This window comes from Theropithecus gelada, chromosome 1 (assembly GCF_003255815.1).
Source record: "Theropithecus gelada isolate Dixy chromosome 1, Tgel_1.0, whole genome shotgun sequence".
Lineage (NCBI taxonomy): Eukaryota > Metazoa > Chordata > Mammalia > Primates > Cercopithecidae > Theropithecus > Theropithecus gelada.
The window spans coordinates 120,514,923-120,536,064 of record NC_037668.1 but is presented as its reverse complement, the minus strand read 5'-3'; the positions used below and the strand labels follow the sequence as shown (position 1 = coordinate 120,536,064).

General features: G+C 36.8%; 1 protein-coding gene across 1 annotated transcript in view; it reads right to left on the bottom strand.

Annotated features, from left to right (window-relative positions):
• The window catches only part of RPAP2 (RNA polymerase II associated protein 2), an 89,312-nt gene that overhangs the window by 47,103 nt on the left and 21,067 nt on the right, over window positions 1–21,142 (bottom strand). Inside the window, exons 7-10 of the mRNA XM_025405802.1 lie at window positions 19,657–19,692; window positions 15,934–16,864; window positions 6,690–6,772; window positions 3,724–3,804 (exon numbers count right to left, since the gene is read on the bottom strand). Coding sequence (XP_025261587.1) covers window positions 3,724–3,804; window positions 6,690–6,772; window positions 15,934–16,864; window positions 19,657–19,692 — 1,131 coding nt within the window. The remainder of the gene's footprint in view (window positions 1–3,723; window positions 3,805–6,689; window positions 6,773–15,933; window positions 16,865–19,656; window positions 19,693–21,142) is intronic.

The window sequence follows — 21,142 nt, the reverse complement described above, 5'->3', positions numbered from 1 at the left end:
GGGACTTAGAGCCAGAAAATAGGAATGACAGAAAAAAATAATAGTTTATAAGAGGAAAAGGGCATTTGAATGTCTCCTCATATCTGCAGTGCTGGGATTACAGACTTGAGCCACTGTGCCTGGCTGTATTTTTCATTAATAATAATAATATTTTAAAAAACACAAATTAGTCACTACTTAACAATTCTAAGGTGGAAAAATAAAGAGGTCCTTAGACGTAGGAGAAAAAAAACAACTGTGAAGAATCACTACAATAAAAATGTCACTATTACCAGTCTCCATTCAGTAAGTTCTAAAATTATTGACTGGCTGCCAGAAGGGAGCAGGCAGGAAAACCAAGGGACTGGGAAGGTCAGTGAGGTATTAGTCCCAAAATTATTATTATTATTTTTTGCATTATGCCCTAGAGCAGTAGGTTCTCAGCTTTGACTATCCATTAAAATCACCTGGAGAGCATTAAAATCCTGTCCCTTGAATGCCATATGCCAAACCAGTTAAATCAGAATCCTTGGGGGAGTGGGGGTTGGATGGGGGAGTAGGACACAGGTGGTAATTTTTTAAGGCTCCCTAGGTGATTCCAATAAGCTTCCAAATTTGAGCAAATCTCACTGATTAGAAATTGGCCGGGCGCGGTGGCTCAAGCCTGTAATCCCAGCACTTTGGGAGGCCGAGGCGGGCGGATCACGAGGTCAGGAGATCGAGACCATCCTGGCTAACATGGTGAAACCCCGTCTCTACTAAAAATACAAAAAACTAGCCGGGCGTGGTGGCGGGCGCCTGTAGTCCCAGCTACTCGGAGGCTGAGGCAGGAGAATGGCCTGAACCTGGGAGGCGGAGCTTGCAGTGAGCCGAGATCGCGCCACTGCACTCCAGCCTGGGTGACACAGCGCGAGACTCCGTCTCAAAAAAAAAAAAAAAAAAAGAAATATCTGGGGTAGCCTAACTTTTTTTCCCTAAAGTTTCTAGTAACTTTTGAGAACCTCAGAATAGTTTTTTTAAAAAGAGACACCAAATTAGATCTATAGAAAAATATTGTTCTAAAAAATATAAACAAAGTAAATTAAATTGCTAGTTAATCTATTCTACATAAGCCAGATAAAAAATGTGTAGTTGGAGACCATAGGGTTTATTCTAATGTTTTCTGATATGTACAGCATAACTTTTATCAGTTTGCTCAGAATGGTGATTAAATATGTGTTGTCTGCAGGAAGGTGAATGGCAAGTCCTTTGAAAATCAATGAAATGATCAGGAACTGTGGCTCCTGCCTGTGCCTCTAATCCCAGCACTTTGAGAGACAGCAGGATCTTTTAAGGGCAGGAGTTCAAGACCAGCCTGGGCAACATAGTGAGACTGCCCCCTATCTCTACAGAAAACTTAAAAAAAAATTAGCCAGGCTGATGCTTGAGCCCAGAAGTTAAGGCTGCAGTGAACCATGATCGCATCACTAACTCCAGCCTGGGCAACTGAGCAAGACCCTGTCTTTAAAAAAAAAAAAAAAAAATCAGTGATCAGCCTCTGCCTGATCTGATCTTCATCTTCCCTCACTCGACTTTATGTTAGTATGATGATATTCATTCCCTGATAAATCCTGAACAAATCCTAAACTTCAGTGTTTCCATACTGTGTACATATATTTAAACTTTATCATCAGTGTAGACAGTTTTTAAATACTTTTTATCTCCTTTTGGATGCATGGTTCTGTGACAGGTATAAGACAGGATACCTAAAAAATGTCTCTCATCATTACTAACAGGGCACACAGCATGCAGACAAGTTCAGCTTTGGACTTGTTATTTTGCTCAAACCCTCTTTTGGCAAAGTCCAAGGTCAATCTGAGGATTGACATCCCTGAACTTGTGAGTAATCAATAATCTTCAAATTGCATAGTTTTCATGACACCTAGTGAGGGTAAAAATCTTAGTAATTAGAACAATCATATCATTCAGTTTATCATTACCTAAACATTCAGCTTCAAATATAAACATCCTAGATAAAATGAAGTGAAAATGTCTTTATGTGCTTGTTTTATCAGCCAACTGAAGAGTAAAATACCACAATAATTAATGATGTCTGTGAAACTTAATTTTAAGTACAAAACAATCAGTAACAACTTTCAATTATTTAGGAAAATAAGATTGATAGTTAATACAAATATTGAATACACTAGATTACTTTCTCAAGAATGTATCTTGGGAATAGGTTAATAAAAATTTAAATAATCTAAAACAGAGTAATAGACATTAGATTTTACAATAACTCAAACTTTGCAGAAATGCATTACCTACTAGTAGTCACAACATTAAAGAAAATAACCTTGAAGACCTGTATTTAAATTTCTGTTGGGGAATTGATGATGAATGAAAATCAATGTCCCCTCAAACTATCATGAGTTGGAAAAATTCCTAAATTATATAAACAACAGATATATAATAATCCAAATATAATATCTAATCATGATATAACAAAGTGTTAAGATAAAACTTAGAGAAAACTGAGATATCCCAAGCACATTTTGTTTAGTCAAAGTTCACTATAGAAGACTCTAGAATAATGTTTTAAGACATCTATAGTTTTGAATCTATGAAGGTTTGATAGTTTAATGTAAATTATTACAAATTATCCTTTTCAGCAGCTGAAGACAAGTCTTTGAAGACAAATAATTTTTGAGGTTTGCCTTAAACTTTGAATTCTAGATACAAAACTCTTTCTAGTAAAATCCTTACCGAAAAACCTTTTCCTGAATTACTTCTGGCACACAAAAAGGTTAGTGATGTTTTTAAATGTGCCAGTTTAAAATGATTGTCTATTAGGTGTTACTGATGTACAGTATGTTACTGCAAGAGAAATCTAACAGCTGACAGTGCCAAGAAATTGTTCCTGTACTGTAATTTTACACTTCTAAAATCTGACTGCTATTATTGACAATAATAAACTACAATAATAAATACATATGATAAATGTCTTGGATAAATTAATTCTTCTACCCTAGGAGTTTATTCTGTGTCAGTGCAACATTAGCCACAGGCAAATGTTAATTTTAACATTTGGTCACTGGCATTTGGCTGAAATGTGCATTTGGTACAATTCTACTAATAAGGCATTTAGAGGCTTATTGCTATGCTTCTTGGTAGAGAGAACCTAGTCTTAGCCTGATTGAATACTTTTATCTTGATAGTTTTAGGAAAAATCACAACAGTTTCACTCACAATTGATATCAATTCTCTATTCTCCCTTCCTTTAAAGTTCTTAGCACTTTAGTCTGTTCTGTGTAATTCAATATTAAATTACCCACTGTCTTGTACTGTTCACTGTACTCACATGATCTTCACACAGGAGAGTTCTTCCTTTAGGGTGGCATTATGTTTCTTTTACATTACCCATAGTGCCTGGCACAGTGTGGGTCATCCAATATATATTTACTATTTCACTTAAACCCATAGTATTACTGGCTTTGTGTCAGACATATAATTTTCCTTCTCAATTTTAGGCTATTCCATAAATAAACTATCCAAAGTGAACTATATAGTGGCTTGAGCAAATAAAGGTTGCATTAAAAAGAAGAGAAAAATAACGTTGTTTAGTGGAGGAGAAAAATAGAATACCGTATTTAGATCTGTGACATTGAAAGGTAAGTCACTTACTTTCTCTGTGCCTTTGGATTCTGCAAGGCAATAAATAAAGTCAAAATAATTGAGAAGGATAATTGTAATATAAATACTAACCTGAAAGTTCGAACAAGATTTTTAAGTTGTGTGTAAATATCTCCCAATGTAATCTGAAGAGGACAGAGAAGCCCAGGCAATCTGAAAATTAAAAAATTACATTTATTTTAAAACAACCTTAATTATATGGAAACTTTTTTTGGGTCATGCCTAGATCTGAATTTTCCATAGGTAATAATGGCATTTAGGTAGAAGCAGTCATGATTTAAAGGTTAACCTAGGTTATGACTGGTGAGAACTCATAAGGAAACATTATCCCACACTCCACTTTGTAGTCTGTTACTGAGTGTGAAGCACTGAAATGCAAAATCATTTTGGCAGCTATTTACATTCTTGTCCCTAGTTTTACTTACCTGTTTATTTTCAAACATTAGACCAAGATGGAAAGAACACAACTGCCCCCAAAATGGTCCAATCTGAGAGTGCGGTATATTTTTCCTTACTAAATCCTCATGGTGGGAGTAAAAATTAGTACCCTTTTATGAAGCAATCTGACAATATATATTAACAGTTTAAATGTGTTTGACCCAACAGTTTTACTATGAAAAAAATTTAATCTAAGGAAATAATCAGATAAACATAAAAAATATGCTTGTTGCGGAAATAGTTTTAGTAGTGAAAAATTGGAAACAAATGTGTATCAATAGGTGATTGGTTAGATAAATTATGATACACCAATTTCATAGAATAAGACATTTAAAATAATGTGAATCTATTTTTTAATATAAAAAGATATTCATGATAGATGTGAAGTGAAAAATGTACATAGTATCATCCTATTTTTATAAAAACATATTATATAATACCATTGTACTTCATATATATTACATGTCAAGCATATTTCATCCCTTCTAGATTTATCCATAGAGAGAACCAAATAGAATGAATATACATATGCCATATACATGTCGGGGATACACATCAAAATATTAATAGTAGTTAGTGTTGAGTGGTGGGATTACGGGTAATTTTTACTTCCTTCTTTAAACCATTCTGTATTGCCTCATTTGCTAAAGTATGTGTTACTTTATTTTTTTAAAGATTCTTTTTAAGACCAGTGTGATAATACAAAAAGCTTCTTACTATGGAAGTTTCACACATATTCCAAAATAGAAAGAACAGTAATAATCCCATATATCTATTTCCAGATTCAGTTTCTTAATTTTTGTTACATTTGCTTCATTTCTCATTCCCTTCAGCACCCAGGCTGGAGTGCAGTGGCATAATCCAAACGTCAGGCAATAACAAACGCTAGTGAGAAATGTGGAGACAAGGGAACCCTCATACAGTGTTGGTGGCAATGGAAATTAGTACACCCACTATGGAGAACAGTTTAATCACGAGCATAATCATAGCTCGCTGCAGACTCAAACTCTTGGGCTCAAGCAATCCTCCACTTCAGCCTCCTGAGTAGTAACCCCACAACACCCGATTAATTTTTATTTTTATTTATTTTATTTTTTTGAGATGAAGTCTCACTCTGTCCCCCAGGCTGGAGTGCAGTGATGGGATCTCGGCTCACTGCAAGCTCCGCCTCCCAGGTTCGGGCCATTCTCCTGCCTCAGCCTCCTGAGTAGCTGGGACTACAGGCGCCCGCCACCACGCCCGGCTAATTTTTTTTTTGTATTTTTAGTAGAGACAGGGTTTCACCGTATTAGACAGGATGGTCTCGATCTCTTGACCTCGTGATCTGCCTGCCTCAATCTCCCAAAGTGCTGGGATTACAGGCGTGAGCCACCGCACCCGGCCTAATTTTTATTTTTATTTTTGTAGAGATGGGGTCTTACTATGTTGCCCAGGCTGGTCTTGAACTCCTGGCTTCAGGTGACCCCCTGCCTCAGCCTCCCAAAGTTCTGGTATTACAGGCATGAGCCACCACACCTGGCCATTTTTTTCTTATTTTGTAGTAATATTTTAAAGTAAATACCTGTCGTCATGTCATTTGACCTGTTTCCATTTTTATCTCTAAATACAAAGGCACTTTCTTATATAATCACAATAAAATGATCATAACCATCCAAATTAACAATTCCTGAGTGTCATCTAATATCCAACATATTTAATTTCCTCTGATACTCTGAATTAAACACTTTTTACAATTGGTTGGTTCAAATAAAAAACCAAAAAAGGTCTAACTTTGATAATGAGAAGAAAACTCTTTTATAAACAAACAACAAAAAATTCCTATAACATAATTAGTTTTGTCTTCACTCTTCTTTATGCCTTGGTTAATGTGAAATGTTTTCCGTATTTTCAAACTGCTACAAAATAAAACTTCATATTCACAACCCTTAAATAATGACTGACACACTTTTCCATGTTTTCTGCTAAAATAAGAAAATGCAGATTGAAAAGTTCAACACAGCCCTCACACCTCAGGAAAAAACTTCAAGTTCTTTTTGAAAGAAAAACCAAGATAGCAATTTTTAAATGTCATTTATGACTGGGCTAATTACAAGAACAATACTTTCCACCACGGGAAGTTTAAAGCTAAAAGTGCAACGTTGAGCTGAACAAAAACTCAAGTTGCTGAATGTGAAATGGTTCTAAGGATATGCATGCAGAGTGAGTTAACAGACCCTTAAAACTTTATAATAACATCTTATTCACATCTGAAACTGCTGTGACACATTTACCACAAATCAGTATTTAAATGGGTCTAGCTGTGAGATTTTTTTTCCCTGACTTTACTGATTAGGTGGGAGTAACGTAGTTTGGTCTTCTAAATCCACAATCTCAACCTTCCTTTTTATGATGTGCCTCTGTGTCCTCTACACAAAAATCTGTATTTCTTGGATAAAATATCTTAAAAATCCAAATTTCTCAAGTGAAGAAATCCATGGAAACTTTTCACATTATTTTTCAAAATGTTCAAAATTTGAGGATAATACTTACACATTATGAGCTCATAAATGTCAAGCTAATTTAAAACTACTACAAAGCTGGAATGGCAATTATATACTTACACTTTACTCAACTTTTCAAGTACGATGCGTTTTCTAATCTGGTTCTGGGAACTTGAGTCTATCAGTGGAAAGGTGGAATCATGCTGAATCACATTTTTAAACAAAGCAAAACAGAATCATAAGTTTACATTCTTTCTTTGATAAGTAGAACAATAAACATTAAAACACAAAAGTTTATATCTGTGGCATAGTAGGAAAATAACTAGACTTGAGAATTAGATTTAAATTTGAGTATCAACTCAGTTGTTAGGCTGTTGTGAACTTGCTTGAGTCATTTGCCCTCTTTGGTTAGTTAGTTTTCTCATCTTTGTAATTGAGATATTAATACCTCCTTTATTAAATGATAAAATGTATACAAAAAGATTTTGTAAACTGCTAAATGCTGTACAAATGTAGTGGATTAAAATATTAAAATTAGCAAATACTATAAATATATTATGAGGAGTTCTGTCATTATGTCATTTGACCCCTAATCATTCTAGAAATGGCACACAAGATAATTCAAACCAACTCTCTCTCTGAGAACTGAAAAAAGTTGGAGGAAAAAAATCCACATTTGTTTGAAACACATTTGTTAGCATCAGAGAGCTAACGAGGCTATAAAGAATTACAGTCTGAGATCCTGGAGAAGGTAATTACAGATAGAGCACTAATTTTCCATTTAGATATTGAGAAACGGAGCAGTTTTTCTAATAAAAACAGTTTAGGGTATCCTTCAAGAAGGGAGGGGTATGGGCAACCCTCCCCAAATATAAGACCAGGACTTGGAAAGACCGTACTCTAGGAATAAGAAAAAGAATAGGAAATAGACTAGTTCTTTCAGGAGGTGAATCCCACCTTGAAATCATCTTAATCTCTGATTACATTACAGTGATATGGAACAGCTACAAATCATGTCAGAAGCAAATATAAATCTATTCTAGAGGAAGATAACATCATCCTGAGTCTCCAGTTATCTCTCTAAATTTTAATATACAATGTTTGGCATGTATTTGCCCTCTTTGGGCATGTAATAAAATAAGACAATATGATAACAATCTGAAACAGCCTACAGAGATCAATCCTGAGGGAATCTAAATAATGAAGTTATCAGCATTATTTAAATAAATGTTTAATGTATTCAAAGAAAAATGACAAGGTTGAAAATTTTTGACAGAGAACTGGAAACTACATAAAGTAACAAAATGAAGACCCTAGAACACAAAAATACAGTATTTAAAAGTAAGAACTAATGGGTAGACATAAAAGCATAGTAGAAATGACTGAAGAGAGAATGCTGAATAGGAAAATATCCAGAATGAAGCACAGTCACCACTCCCCAAAAACATAATGTAAAGCACAAAGGAGATTAAGAGACCTACAAGATACAGTAAAAAAAAAAGACTAAAGAGAAGAGGCAGAATGGAATAGAAGCAATATCTAGGAGATAACTGGGAACATTCCAAAACTTACAAAAAAAGTCTTAAAAGAAGCTAGAAGAAGAAGACACAATACTTTCAAAGGAGTAGCAATAAGAGATACAAATGGAAGCCAAAAGACAAGGGAATGATATTTTCAATGGGCTGAAAGGAAATAACTGCTCATCTAAAATTCAATACAGAAAAATATCTTTCAAAAGTAAAAGTAAAATAAAGAATTTTCTGACAAAAAAAAACTGAGAAAATTCATTATCAACTGATACTAAGAGAAGTATATTCTTCAGGCACAAGGCAAATAATCCCAGATGGAAGAATGGGGATAGAAGGAGGAATTAAAAACAATGAAAGAGTAATTAATTGGATAAATCCAGCTGGGTGTTGGCTATAAATAATCTTGCAATATATTTGAAATTTAGAGAAAATAAAAATATCCAATAATAGAACATAAGTCGAGAGGGATCAAGAGGGATAGATGGAGTTAAATCATTCTAAGGTGCTAATTGTCCAGGAAGCAATGAAAATATTAACTTACATTAGACTTTAATAAGACAAAGATTCAGGTTTTAACACTTAGGGTAACCATTTAATGATCAATAAAACAGTATATAAAAACAATTTAACAGAGGCTAAAAAATGGAATAATGATTCAATGCAAAAGAAAGCAAGAGAGAAAAGGAAGACAGAATAAGTGGGACACACAGAAAGAGGAGTGAGATGGTAGATTTAAACCCAAATACTGTATACCAATTGTGACATGAAATGCAAATAAATTCTCCACATGAAGGACAAAGATGATCAATCTAGACAGATTGTCCTTGACCACATTAATACAAGAATGTTAATGTCAGCAAAGTAGACTGTAAAGAAAAAAAACAGAAAGATTGCTCCATAGTGATAGGAGTTTCAATTTACCAGGAAGACGTAACAATTTTACATTTATATCCAATAACATGGTCTCAAAAAGTAAAATTTGCAGAACTAAAAGGAGAAATAATCAATCCACAATTAAGGTGAGAGATTTTAACTCATCTTTCTCAGTGACTGATGGAATGAGCAGACCAAAACCAAAACCCAAACCACCACACCCCAACAGTGCTTCTCAAATGTTAATGTGCATGCCCATCTTCTGGGGATCTTGTTAAAAAGTAATTCTCATTCAGTAGATATGGGGTGGGGATGACAGTCTGAATTTCTAACAAGCTTCTAGATGATGCTGATGCTGCTGGTTCCATGGACCACACATTGTATAGTAAGCACTGTATTTACTCTATCTTTGTGTTTCTGAAAATTTCCCTAACAAAAAGTTTTTAAAAATTGACTACCCACAGGCCAGGTGTGGTGGCTCACACCTATAATCCCAGCACTTTGGGAGGCTGAGGTGGGCAGATCACTTGAGGTCACAAGTTCGAGACCAACCTAGCCTGGCCAACATGGTGAAACCCCGTTTCTACTGAAAATACAAAAGTTAGCCAGGCATGGCAATGGATGCCTGTAATCCCAGCTACTTGGGAGGCTGAGGCAGGAAAATAGCTCAAACCCAGGAGGTGGAAGTTGCAGTGGGCCAAGATGGCACCATTGCACTGCAGACTGGGTGACAGAGGAGACTCCATCTCAAAAAAAAAAAAAAAAAAAAAANACAAGCTCTTAAGGAATGCACAAGATTCGTTCATCAGAAAAAAGGTTTTAACCCCGACAAAGGCCCCCGCCGGTTTTTGGGGGAACAAAAAAAACCCAAAAAAAAAAAAAAAAAAAAAAAAAAAAAAAAAAAAAAAAAAAATTGACAACCCACAAAGAAAATCAGAGGAAAAGATAGCTCAATGGGTGATATTCTAAGCATTTAAAGAACTAACATTAATTTTAGACAGATTCTTCCAGAAATGGAGGGAACATTTCCCAATTTGTTTTACCAAATGATTACAACCAAAACCTGATAAAGATATTACAAGAAAGGAAAATTATAGGCAGTGCCAGGTATCACCATTCTGAACAATTTTCACCCTTTTCCACTGTCTTTGTATTTCAGAAGGCTGATCTGTACAGGCTGCATCAATGGGCTTCCTCAGTCTCTGGCTTTTATCTCAGTTTTGCCAATGAAGAATAAGAAACTGGATGGTGCAGGAGAGTCATTCCTGCTTGGTCCACTACATGTTGCACTTCCTTGTATAAAACCTCATGGTCCACTCCTACCTTTTCCCTTGAGGTCTGGGGGTGGTGAGGGCTCTCAAACTACGATTAGTGTATTATTCCTTTAGTTTCCTTCACTCTGACCACATTTGCACACTTTGGAAAACAGTCCCATAATTAAACTTTCCTCAGATTACTCAATTTGTACCATGTGATTTATGATGAGACCATGAGCAATTCATACGCTAATGTCACTCATTCTGAAAATATGTGCAAAAATTCTAAGGCAAATATTAGGAGGACCAAATTCAGTATTATATAAAAAGGCTACTATAGCTCAATCAAATTGAGTTTATTATAAGAATGCAAAGTTGGTTTAATATTAAAAATAAATGTTAGGTCTGGGAAAAAATGGCAGATAGAAGGCAGGACTAACTTGCAGTTCCCACTTGGTTGGACAGAGCGGCATGTGGAGACTCACATCATGAACTTTTGCTCCAAGAACTACCGCAGAAGCATACCAGAAAAGGCGAGGAACTATGAGTCAGCTTGCTTTCTCCGCTGTGAGGCCTGTAGCCTGGGGCAAGTTCTCAGCCCTGCTCATCAGCTGCCTGGAAATAAACTTGGTGCTTTTGTGGGGGCACGGTGGGAGTGAGTCTGGCCTTTTAGGCTACAGGCTGTGTGGAAGCTGGGTGAGGCTTGTGGTTGCCAGCTTTCTCCCACTTCCCTAGTGACCTGTGTGACGTAGCAGTCAGCTATAATCCCCCTGGGAATTGGCCTGGGACTTACACAATGGTACCCCCACCTGATGGTCTTTCTCTACTGACCCTGGTAGCCGAAGACAAAGGACTTAATCTCTTGGGAGCTCTATGGCCCTGCCTACTGCCTGACCCCAGAGCAAGCTTGTATCCTCCCTATACTACTGCAGCTGATACACTCTTGAAAGCGCCACCTCCTGGCTAGAGGCCAACCAACACAAAACCAGTGCACTTAAAAAAAATACAATTAAGGACCCTCACAGAGTCCACTTCACTCCCCTGTTACCTCCACCAGAGCAGGTGCTGGTATCCACAGCTGAAGATGGATCACATCACAGGACCCTTTGCAGACACTCCCTAGTACCAGCCAGAAGCCTGGTAGCTCTGCTGGGTGGCTAGACCCAGAAGAGCAATAACAATCACTGCAGTTTGGCTCTCAGGAAGCCCCATCCCTAGGGGAAGGAGGAGAGCACCAAATCAAGGGAGCACCCTGTGAGACAAAAGAATCTGAACAGCAGCCCTTGAGTCCCAGATCTTCCTTCTCACAGTCTACCCAAATGAGAAGGAACCAAAAAAACAATTCTAGTAATATGACAAAACAAGGTTCTTTAGCAACCCCAAAACATCACACTAGCTCACCAGCAATGGATCCAAACCAAGACAAAATCTCAGAATTGCCAGAAAAAGAATTCAGAAGGTTGATTATTAAGCTAACCAAGGAGGCACCAGAGAAAGGTGAGGCCCAACTTAAAGAAATAAAAAAAAAGATACAGGATATGAATGGAAAAATCTCCAGTGACATAGATAGCATAAATAAAAAACTATCACAACTTTGGGAAATGAAGGACACACTTAGAGAAATGCAAATGCACTGGAAAGTCTCAGCAATAGAATTGAGCAAGTAGAAGAAACAACTTCAGAGCTTCAAGACAAGGCTTTTGAATTAACCCAGTCCAACAAAGACAAAGAAAAAAAAATTTTTTTTAATGAACAAAGGCTCCAAGAAGTTTGGGATTATGTTAAACAAACAAATATAAGAATAATTGCTGTTCCTGAGAAAGAAGAGAAATCTAAAAGTCTGAAAAACATATTTGAGGGAATAATCAAAGAAAACTTCTCTGGCCTTGCTAGAGACCTACACATCCAAATACAAGAAGCTCAAAGAACACCTGGGAAATTCATCATAAAAAGATCATTGCCCCAGCACATAGTCATCAGGTTATCAAAAGTCAAGATGAAGGAAAGAATCTTAAGAGCAGTGAGGCAAAAGCATCAGATAACTTATAAAGGAAAGCCTATCAGATTAACAGCAGATTTCTCAGCAGAAACCCTATAAGCTAGAAGACATTGGAGTCCTATCTTTAGCCTCTTTAAACAAAACAACTATCAGCCAAGAATTTTGTATCCAGCAAAACTAAGGTTTATAAATAAAAGAAAGATAGCCTTTTTCAGACAAACAAATTCTGAGAGAATTCACCACTACCAAGTCAGCACTACAAGAACTGCTACAGGAGTGATAAATCTTGAAATAAATCCTGGAAATAACACCAAAATAGAATCTCTTTAAAGCATAAATCTCACAGGATTTATAAAACAATACAACAATGAAAAAAAAAAAAAAAGCTGTCCAGGCAACAAACAGCACGATGAATAGAATAGTACCTCAAATACTAACATTGAATGTAAATGGCCTAAAGGCTCCACTTAAAAGATACAGAATGGCAAACTTAATAAGAATTCACCAACCAAGTATCTGCTGTCTTCAAGGGACTCACCTGACACATAAGGATTCACATAAACTTAAGGTAAAGGGTGGAAAAACATATTCCATGCAAATGGACACCAAAAGTGAGCAGAAGTAGCTATTCTTATATCAGACAAAACAAACTTTAAAGCAACAGCAGTTTAAAAAGACAAAGAGGGACATTATACAATGATAAAAGGACTAGTCCAATAGGAAAATATCACAATTCTAAATATATATGCACCTAAACCTGGAGTTCCCAAATTTATAAAACAGTTACTATGAGACCTAAGAAATGAGATAGAAAGAAACACAATAATAGTGGTGGATTTCAGTACTCCACTGACAGCACTAGACAGGTCATCAAGACTTGTTCCTGAATGATCATTCAGTCAACAATGAAATCAAAGTAGAAATTAAAAAATTCCACTGTGGCCTGAGAGAATATTTGATATAATTTTGATTATACCCTAGAACAAATGGATTTAACAGGTATTTACAGAACATCCTACCCAACAATAGCAGAAAATACATTCTATTCATCAGCACATGGAACAGTCTCCAAGACAGACCATATGATAGGTCAGCTGAATTTTTTAACAATTCCAACTGAACAGGAAGTCTCCTGGCCAGAACTCAAGGGAGGGTGTGAATCTGGTGTGCAGACTCCACAGGCTGGGAGATGTGAAAGTCCTACTTGTTCTCACAGGTGGGAGGCTGGTAGCCTGGGGCAAGTTCTCAGCCCTTCCCACCCCCTGCCAAGTAAACAAACTTGGTGCTGTTTGGAGGGGCATGGTGGGAGTGAGACTGGTCATCTGGGTTGCATGGGAGCTGGGTGAGGCCTGTAACTGCCGGCTTTCCCCCACTTCCCTGACAACCTGCATGACACAGGAGAGGCAGCCATAATCTTCCTGGAACAGCTCCACTGACCTGGGAACCACACTCCCATCCACCACAGCAGCCACAGCAAGCCCTGCCCAAGGAGTCTTGAGCTCAGACACATATAGGCCTATCTCCATGATGGTCCTTCCCTACCCACTCTGATAGCTGAAGACAAAGGGCATATACTCTTGGGAGTTCTAGTGCCCTACCCACAGCCTGATTCTCCCTATACTACCAAAACTGATGCTCTCTCAAAAGTGCCACCTTCTGGCAGGAGGCTAACCAGCACAAAAATAGTGCATTAAACAACCAAAACTAAGGATCCTCACAGAATCCATTTCACCCCCTGCCATCTCCACCAGAGCAGGTGCTGGTATCCACGGCTGAGAGATCTGCAGACCTGACCTAAGAGATTATCCAAGTGATCAATAAGCAAATAAAATAGTGCTGAATTTATTAATCATCACATAAATATAATCATAAAGCAATACTACCAGAATGGCTAAAACTAACAATATCAAGTACTAGGGAGGATGTGGAGTCAAGGAAACTCCCATATAGTAGTAGTGGAACTGTAAACTGGTACAACCACTTTGGAAAACTGTTTGGCATCATCTAGTATAGTTACATGCATGCATATATGATAACCCAGCATTCCCAGTCCTAGATACTTCAGAAATACATATGCATATTAGCACAGAGATAAATACAAGAAAATTCATAAGAATATTGTTCATAATAGCCCCAAATTGGAAATAGTTTAAATGTCCATTAGCATAAATAAATGGTATATTTATATAATGGAATATTATGCAGCAATAAGAACTACAGCTATATGCAACAACACAAATGATTCAAAAGTATAATACTGCATGAAATAAATTGGACACCAAGAATATATACTGTAAAAAAAAAAATGACAACTAATCTGTGCTAATATAATATTAATTTTGGAAAGAGGTGCTGATTAGGAGGGGATATATATGGGGCTTCTAGTTTACTTATAATGATCTATTTCCTGGCTTGGGTAGTGATTACATCAGGACATTAACATGTGAATACTCAAGAAATCATATAATTACTACTTATGTTGTACTTCAATGGAAATGTTTTAATGTGTTATGTAACATTTTTGGAAAATGTTACAAATTTTAAATAGTCAAATTTCAGGGATTATTAAGGCTAAAAAGCACAAAATGATAAAATAAGTGATGTTCTATGGTAGGTTTATGCAGCTTAGTGACACAAATCAATGTTTCTCCCAGCTTAATATAAGTTTTGGATGATATCTAATAACATACTTGAAATGATTTGAAGTAGGGTGCTGGGCCAAGCAACACTCTATAGAAATATATTTCTAAATTTTTTACATTTCTGCTTCTACCCTCTTTCCAAATCTCCAATGTGCTTTTAAATTTAGAGCCACATTTACTTGGGAATATTCGAGAACAAAGTTTTGTGGTAAAAACAAGGTTATTACCCATTCCTCTTCATGTTAAATGACTTCATTTTCCAGGGAGTACACATGAATCAAAGATGCGTTGTAGAAATATTAAAAGATGCTCTCTAAATCTCAGTGGCACATTTTCAATCTCTACTTATGGGTACTATTTACTGAGTACCAATTACATGTCATGTACTGCGATAAATGCTTTACACACATTATCTTTAAAACGAATAACAATTGAGCAAGAGAAGCTATTAATAGTCCCATTTACAGATGAGCAAACAGACCAGGAAACTAATTTTTCATACGGCTAGTAAATGACAAAACAGATGTTCAAATCTAGGTCTATCTGAATGTGCTTTCCATTCTCTTTGTCCATTATTTCCCAATAAGTCTGTTTTACAAATTATTTTCATCTATAATATTTTAAATGGACATGCTTGCTAAATATTTTTCAATGTAACTAGCAAGTCTATTCCATGGCATATACTTCCATTAAACACACACACACAGACCCCATGTATAAATCTGAAAGAATACATGCCGAAGAAGAAAAAGCAAGCCTCTTCAGAGGCTTCATTTATTATATGAAGAATTAGGGAAAACTTTGTCCCACTATTTTAGGCTATTTTTACATTAGAAAAAAATATTGCACACTGATGAAAATTTACTGGGGATAAATGTCAACTTATTTGTAAAATAGTAATGCCAACAGTGGAGATGGCACTGTAAACCAAAAGGCAGAATGACTAAAGAAACTATTTGAAAACTTAACAATTATCTCTTCAATACCCTTCCTGCTCCAAGATTTGCTGTGGTGAGTTTTCCAAATGTTAACGACCTGGAAAAACTCAATGTCTGTAAGACATACCTCTTCTGAGTCTTGTGATTTGGTGGTTTCTTCATCCAAAACATATCGTCCTCTATAAAACTCCCTGATCCTCAGATTTAACTTTTCAGTTTCTTTTTTCAAATTCTCGTAACTCGGCAGTGGTTTAATGGCTGTATCTGAGCCCCTAAAAGGTAAAGACTCATCCAAGCTGTTCTGAGATTCCCTCCAGGCAGGGGAATGACTATCTGGATCTGAGATTATGTCATCTTCATCAAGTTCTTCTTTAACCAGACAGGCTTCAGGTTTCAGACACACAGAAGCATAATTCTGGCCATACAAAAACCTCAAAGTTTCTTCTGTCTTCCACTCAATCAAAGTCTCCTTCAAAACTTTAAGTAAGTTCCTCTTTCCAACTTCAGGACACACCTGCACTGAACTAGAGACTGACCTAGACACTTGGTTTGATTTGGCAAATTTTCTCTTAAAATGCTCTGCACTTTTCTTACTTATGCCTACCAAAGTTATTTCCGACCTACTGTATTCACTTTCAGAATTTTCTGAAGCTTTTAATCTTTGAGGCAAAGTGCTATTTGAAGAACTCTGAGTATTTACTTTCTGTAAAGGAAGTTCACATGTAGCATCTTTGTCCTGACTGTCTAAGTTGCAATTGCCTAACTGCTCAGTGACATCTACTACTGTCTGTTCTTTGTCTTTGTGTTTGGAGTCAGCTTTGTGACCAGCTTTCTTTTTCATTATGCTTTTTTGGTGCAGCTGTGGTCTAATACTTGTTGAATTTGGTCTGTTTCCTGGTAGAATAGAGGAAACAAAGTCTTGCTCATTGTCACTGCTACTATCACTGTGAGTGCTAGAAGAACAAGATTCATATTGCTTTTCAAAGTGGCTAGGATTGTCGATATCTGATGTTTTAATGGCTTTACTGCATAACTGTACTTCTTCTCCAGAATGGCCACTGTAGAATGAAAGAGAAATAAAATAACTAAATAACAAATAGCAATAAAACCCGAAACAATAGGAAAGTACCTCATAGTGTTTATACATTATAACTTTCAAGGTAGAAATTTTTATTCCCTAGGCAAAACCTTATATCTAGGTTCTGATATATTAGTTTCAGAAGAAGCCTATAATTTCAGTACACCTATTAATAATATATTTTTTGATACAGTTCTTCTGTCTTCTTCCTTCATCTTTTTCCTCCAATTATTTTAAAATTGTTACAGGAGTACAGCAAAACTTTTTTAAAAACTTGATAATGCTGTCCCACTGCACTATTTGGATTTGCCTGTTGTTGCAAACATATGTATATATAAATATATATAAAGTACCTATATAAATATAAAGTGTATATAATATATAAATATATAAAATATAAAGTATATATTTATATTTACATATGTAACATACACTTATATATTACATAATGTATACTATATATAATATATAAAATAGATATGTAGTTTAAAAAATATATAATATGAAAAATAATATAAAAATAAATATATATTTTTAAGATAGAGTCTCACTGTGTTGCCCAGGCTGGATTGCAATGGTGTAAACTAAGCTCACTGCAACCTCTGCCTCCTGGGTTCAAGCAATTCTCCCACCTCAGCCTCCCAAGTAGCTGGGATTACAGGTGGGCACCACCAAGCCTGGCTAATTTTTGTATTTTTTTTAGTAGAGATGACATTTTGCCATGTTGGCCAGGCTGGTCACAAACTCTTGGCCTCAAGTGATTTGCCCACCTTGGCCTCCCAAAGTGCTGGGATTACAGGCATGAGCCACCATGCCCGGCTGACCTTTTTATTTTTTATTTTTTTATTTTATTTTATTTTTATTTATTTGAGATGGAGTCTTGCTCTGTCACCCAGGCTGGAGCACAGTGGCAAGATCTTGGTTCACTGCAACCTCCACTTCCTGGGTTCTAAGTGATTCTCCTGCCTCAGCCTCCCAAGTAGCTGGGATTACAGATGCACACCACCATGCCCCTCTAATTTTTGTATTTTAGTAGAGATGGGGTTTCGTCATGTTGGCCAGGCTGGTCTCAAACTCCTGACCTCAAGTGATCCACCTGCCTTGGCCTCCCAAAGTACTGAGATTACTGGCTGACCTTTTTTAAAAAAGTTTTTCTTTTGAAAATTTTGGCTAAGTGTGGTGACTCATATCTGTAATCCCAGCACTTTGGGAGGCCAAGGCAGGTGGGTCACCTGAGGTCAGGAGTTCGAGACCAGCCTAGCCAACATAGTGAAACCCTGTCTCTACTAAAAATACAAAAATTAGCCAGGAGCGGTGGTGCATGCCTGCAGTTCCAGTTACTCAGGAGGCTGAGGCAGGAGAATTGCTTGAACCCAGGTGGCGGAGGTTGCAGTGAGCCGAGATTGCGCCACTGTACTCCAGCCTGGGTGATTTAGAGTGAGACTCTGTCTCAAAAAAAAAAAAAAGAAAGAAAATGTGATTATCGGTTTCTTAAATAAAAAAAAAATTACAGGAATTGTGTTTAGGTTTGAAAAGATAAAATGATAAAAATAAATGGGTAAACATTTTCTAATTCTGGTTGACTGTTGTACAGAAAATTCTACAGAATGAAAATCACAGGAAAGGCATAGCAGAACAAGTTAGCAAATCAACATTTTTCAATAAAAGATATTTAAATTTTAAAATCCAGAGTTACAACAGCATGCTAACAATAAAAGACAAAAGTTGTCCCTGACAATGTTCTTCAATTTTCAGATTAGATTTGAATAAGATAAAGAATTATGAAAGACAGAAGGCAAGAGTAGCTTTGCCAATACAAACTTGAAACAAAGAAGGACGCTCTCAAGCACAGACACATATCAAAACTTTAAAAGATCAGGATGAAAAAGACTCTGGGTCAAGATGTAAGCTGTGGGAAAATGTAAAGGAAAAAATATATATATACATAAAAGTTGAAAGCAAGGTCATAGATGGGAATGAAGAAAAAAGACGAAAAGTTAGTTTAGTCTTAGATACCATCTTTTAGTTAGAATCTAGCCAATATAGCCATGGGGCTGTCTCTTGCATCAGAAGTAAAAATAGGTGTAAGCTCAAAAAATTAGAACAATTTAACTTTCATGTATTTTATACTTTCTCTTGGAGTTTTAAGGCAATTATATGTTTTTATACTACTCTGAAGCTATAAAGATATACATCAACAAATAAATATCTCTTATTTGTGCTCAATGCCCTGGTGACTAAGGTAGTGACTATTAACCAGGAACATTTATTCTGAGAGTTAAGGGATGTGTTTTGAGAGATGGCCATACCAGGCAAACAATACCATGAGGAAAGTTTAGAAAGAAAATCACAACTTGGAATTTATATTAATGCTTTAGATGTTCTTTCAAATAATTAAGTAACTGGTACATTATTGGTTTTGAAATCCTATAGGACTATAAAAACCTTTCAACAAATGTAACAGGCACAATCTAGTTGGCAAAGAAGCACGGTATCTGAGATGGAGGCTGTGTTTATGTCCTATTTCAACAGGTTAAATTAGATTTCATCGGGAGGAACAGCTGTACAATAAATCATACAGATCAAACACATCATCTTACCATCACAAAAGAAAAAGCTGAACAGGTCAAATATTTCTTTGTGTGGGCTAGAATGGGACATTTACATAATGCATCAGCACAGGAAGTCCAAGAGCTCCTATCACCTGGTTCACTCCTAATGTTTCTATTAACATAAATATATAAATGGTAAATGATACTGATTCAACCATACCTCTGTTCTTCCTTTAGCAGTTGAAAATCGGGATGCCTGTAACAAGAACACAGAAATAAAAATTAGGCTGGGTGCGGTGGCTCATGCCTGTAACCCCAGGGCTTTGGGAGGCTGGGCAGGCAGATCACGAGGTCAGGAGATCGAGACCATCCTGGCCAACATGATAAAACCCCATCTCTACTAAAAATACAAAAATTAGCTGGACATGGTGGTGTGCGCCTGTAGTCCCAGCTACTCAGGAGGCTGAGGCAGAAGAATCGCTTGAACCGGGGGGGCAGAGGTTGCAGTGAGCCAAGATTGTGCCACTGCACTCCAGCCTGGCGACAGAGCGAGACTCCCATCTTAAAAAAAAAAAAAAAAATTAAAGGACAAAGTACTCTCAAACTCATCAACAAGAAATCTGGATTAGTCTCTCTCTTACTCAAACTTCACTCACTTTTCAGGGTTAAGTTCAAATTCCACTAGCCCAATAAAGTTTTCCTTGACTAACTTGGACTAAAGTAAATCCCTTCCCTAAATTCCAGAGTCATCATTGTCTGTACAATTAACACAATTAATCATGAACTCCTTTATGGCCTACTACTAGAACCATTACCTAAACGTTTAACTTTTCTTTTTCTTTTTTTTTTTTTGAGATGGAGTTTTGTTCTTGTTGCTCAGGCTAGAGTGCAATGGTGTGATCTCAGCTCACTGCAACCTCCACCTCCCGGGTTCAAGTGATTCTCCTGCCTCAGCCTCCCCAGTAGCTGGGATGACAGGCATGCACCACCAAGCCTGGCTAGTTTTGTATTTTTAGTAGAGATGGGGTTTCTCCATGTTGGTCAGGCTGGTCTCGAACTCCTGACCTCAGGTGATCCGCCCACCTTGGCCTCCCAAAGTGCTGTGAATACAGGCATGAGCCACTGTGCCTGGCCAATGTTTAACTTTTCGTATGTTTAAGTCTGGTTTCTTAACTAGACTTACAAGCTCCTTAAAGGCAGAGACTGTTTATAATTCTGTTGGATTTCCTTTACATGGTCAGTAAGACTTTTTGCCTTAATTTCTGAGAAAGCAGCTACACTGGAGTAGTAGCAACCCCCCTGCCCTCACCTCAGCCTTCCACAGTGCTGGGATTACCAAGTGTGAGCCACCACATCCAGCCAGACCTTACAATTCAGTAGAAGAAAAATGCATGTTCTAAGAGCTTTACAGATATTGATCCTCATAACAATGAGGTAGCTACTAATATTATCCCCTTGTTATAGATAAGGAAACTGAGTACAGAGAGAATATGCAATTTGCCCAAAATCACACAGCTAGTAAGTGGTGAAGCCAGGAATCAAACCCAGACAGTAAAGCTCATAATAACTACACTGTTATTCAAGACAGTTATGTGTTAAATGCCATGAGAGATGTAGAAGCTGCTACAGGAAATCAGAGAAGAAACACTTCCTCCTGAGTCAATCAAAAGGAGTTTCAGAGAGGTGTCATTTCAGCAGGGCTTATA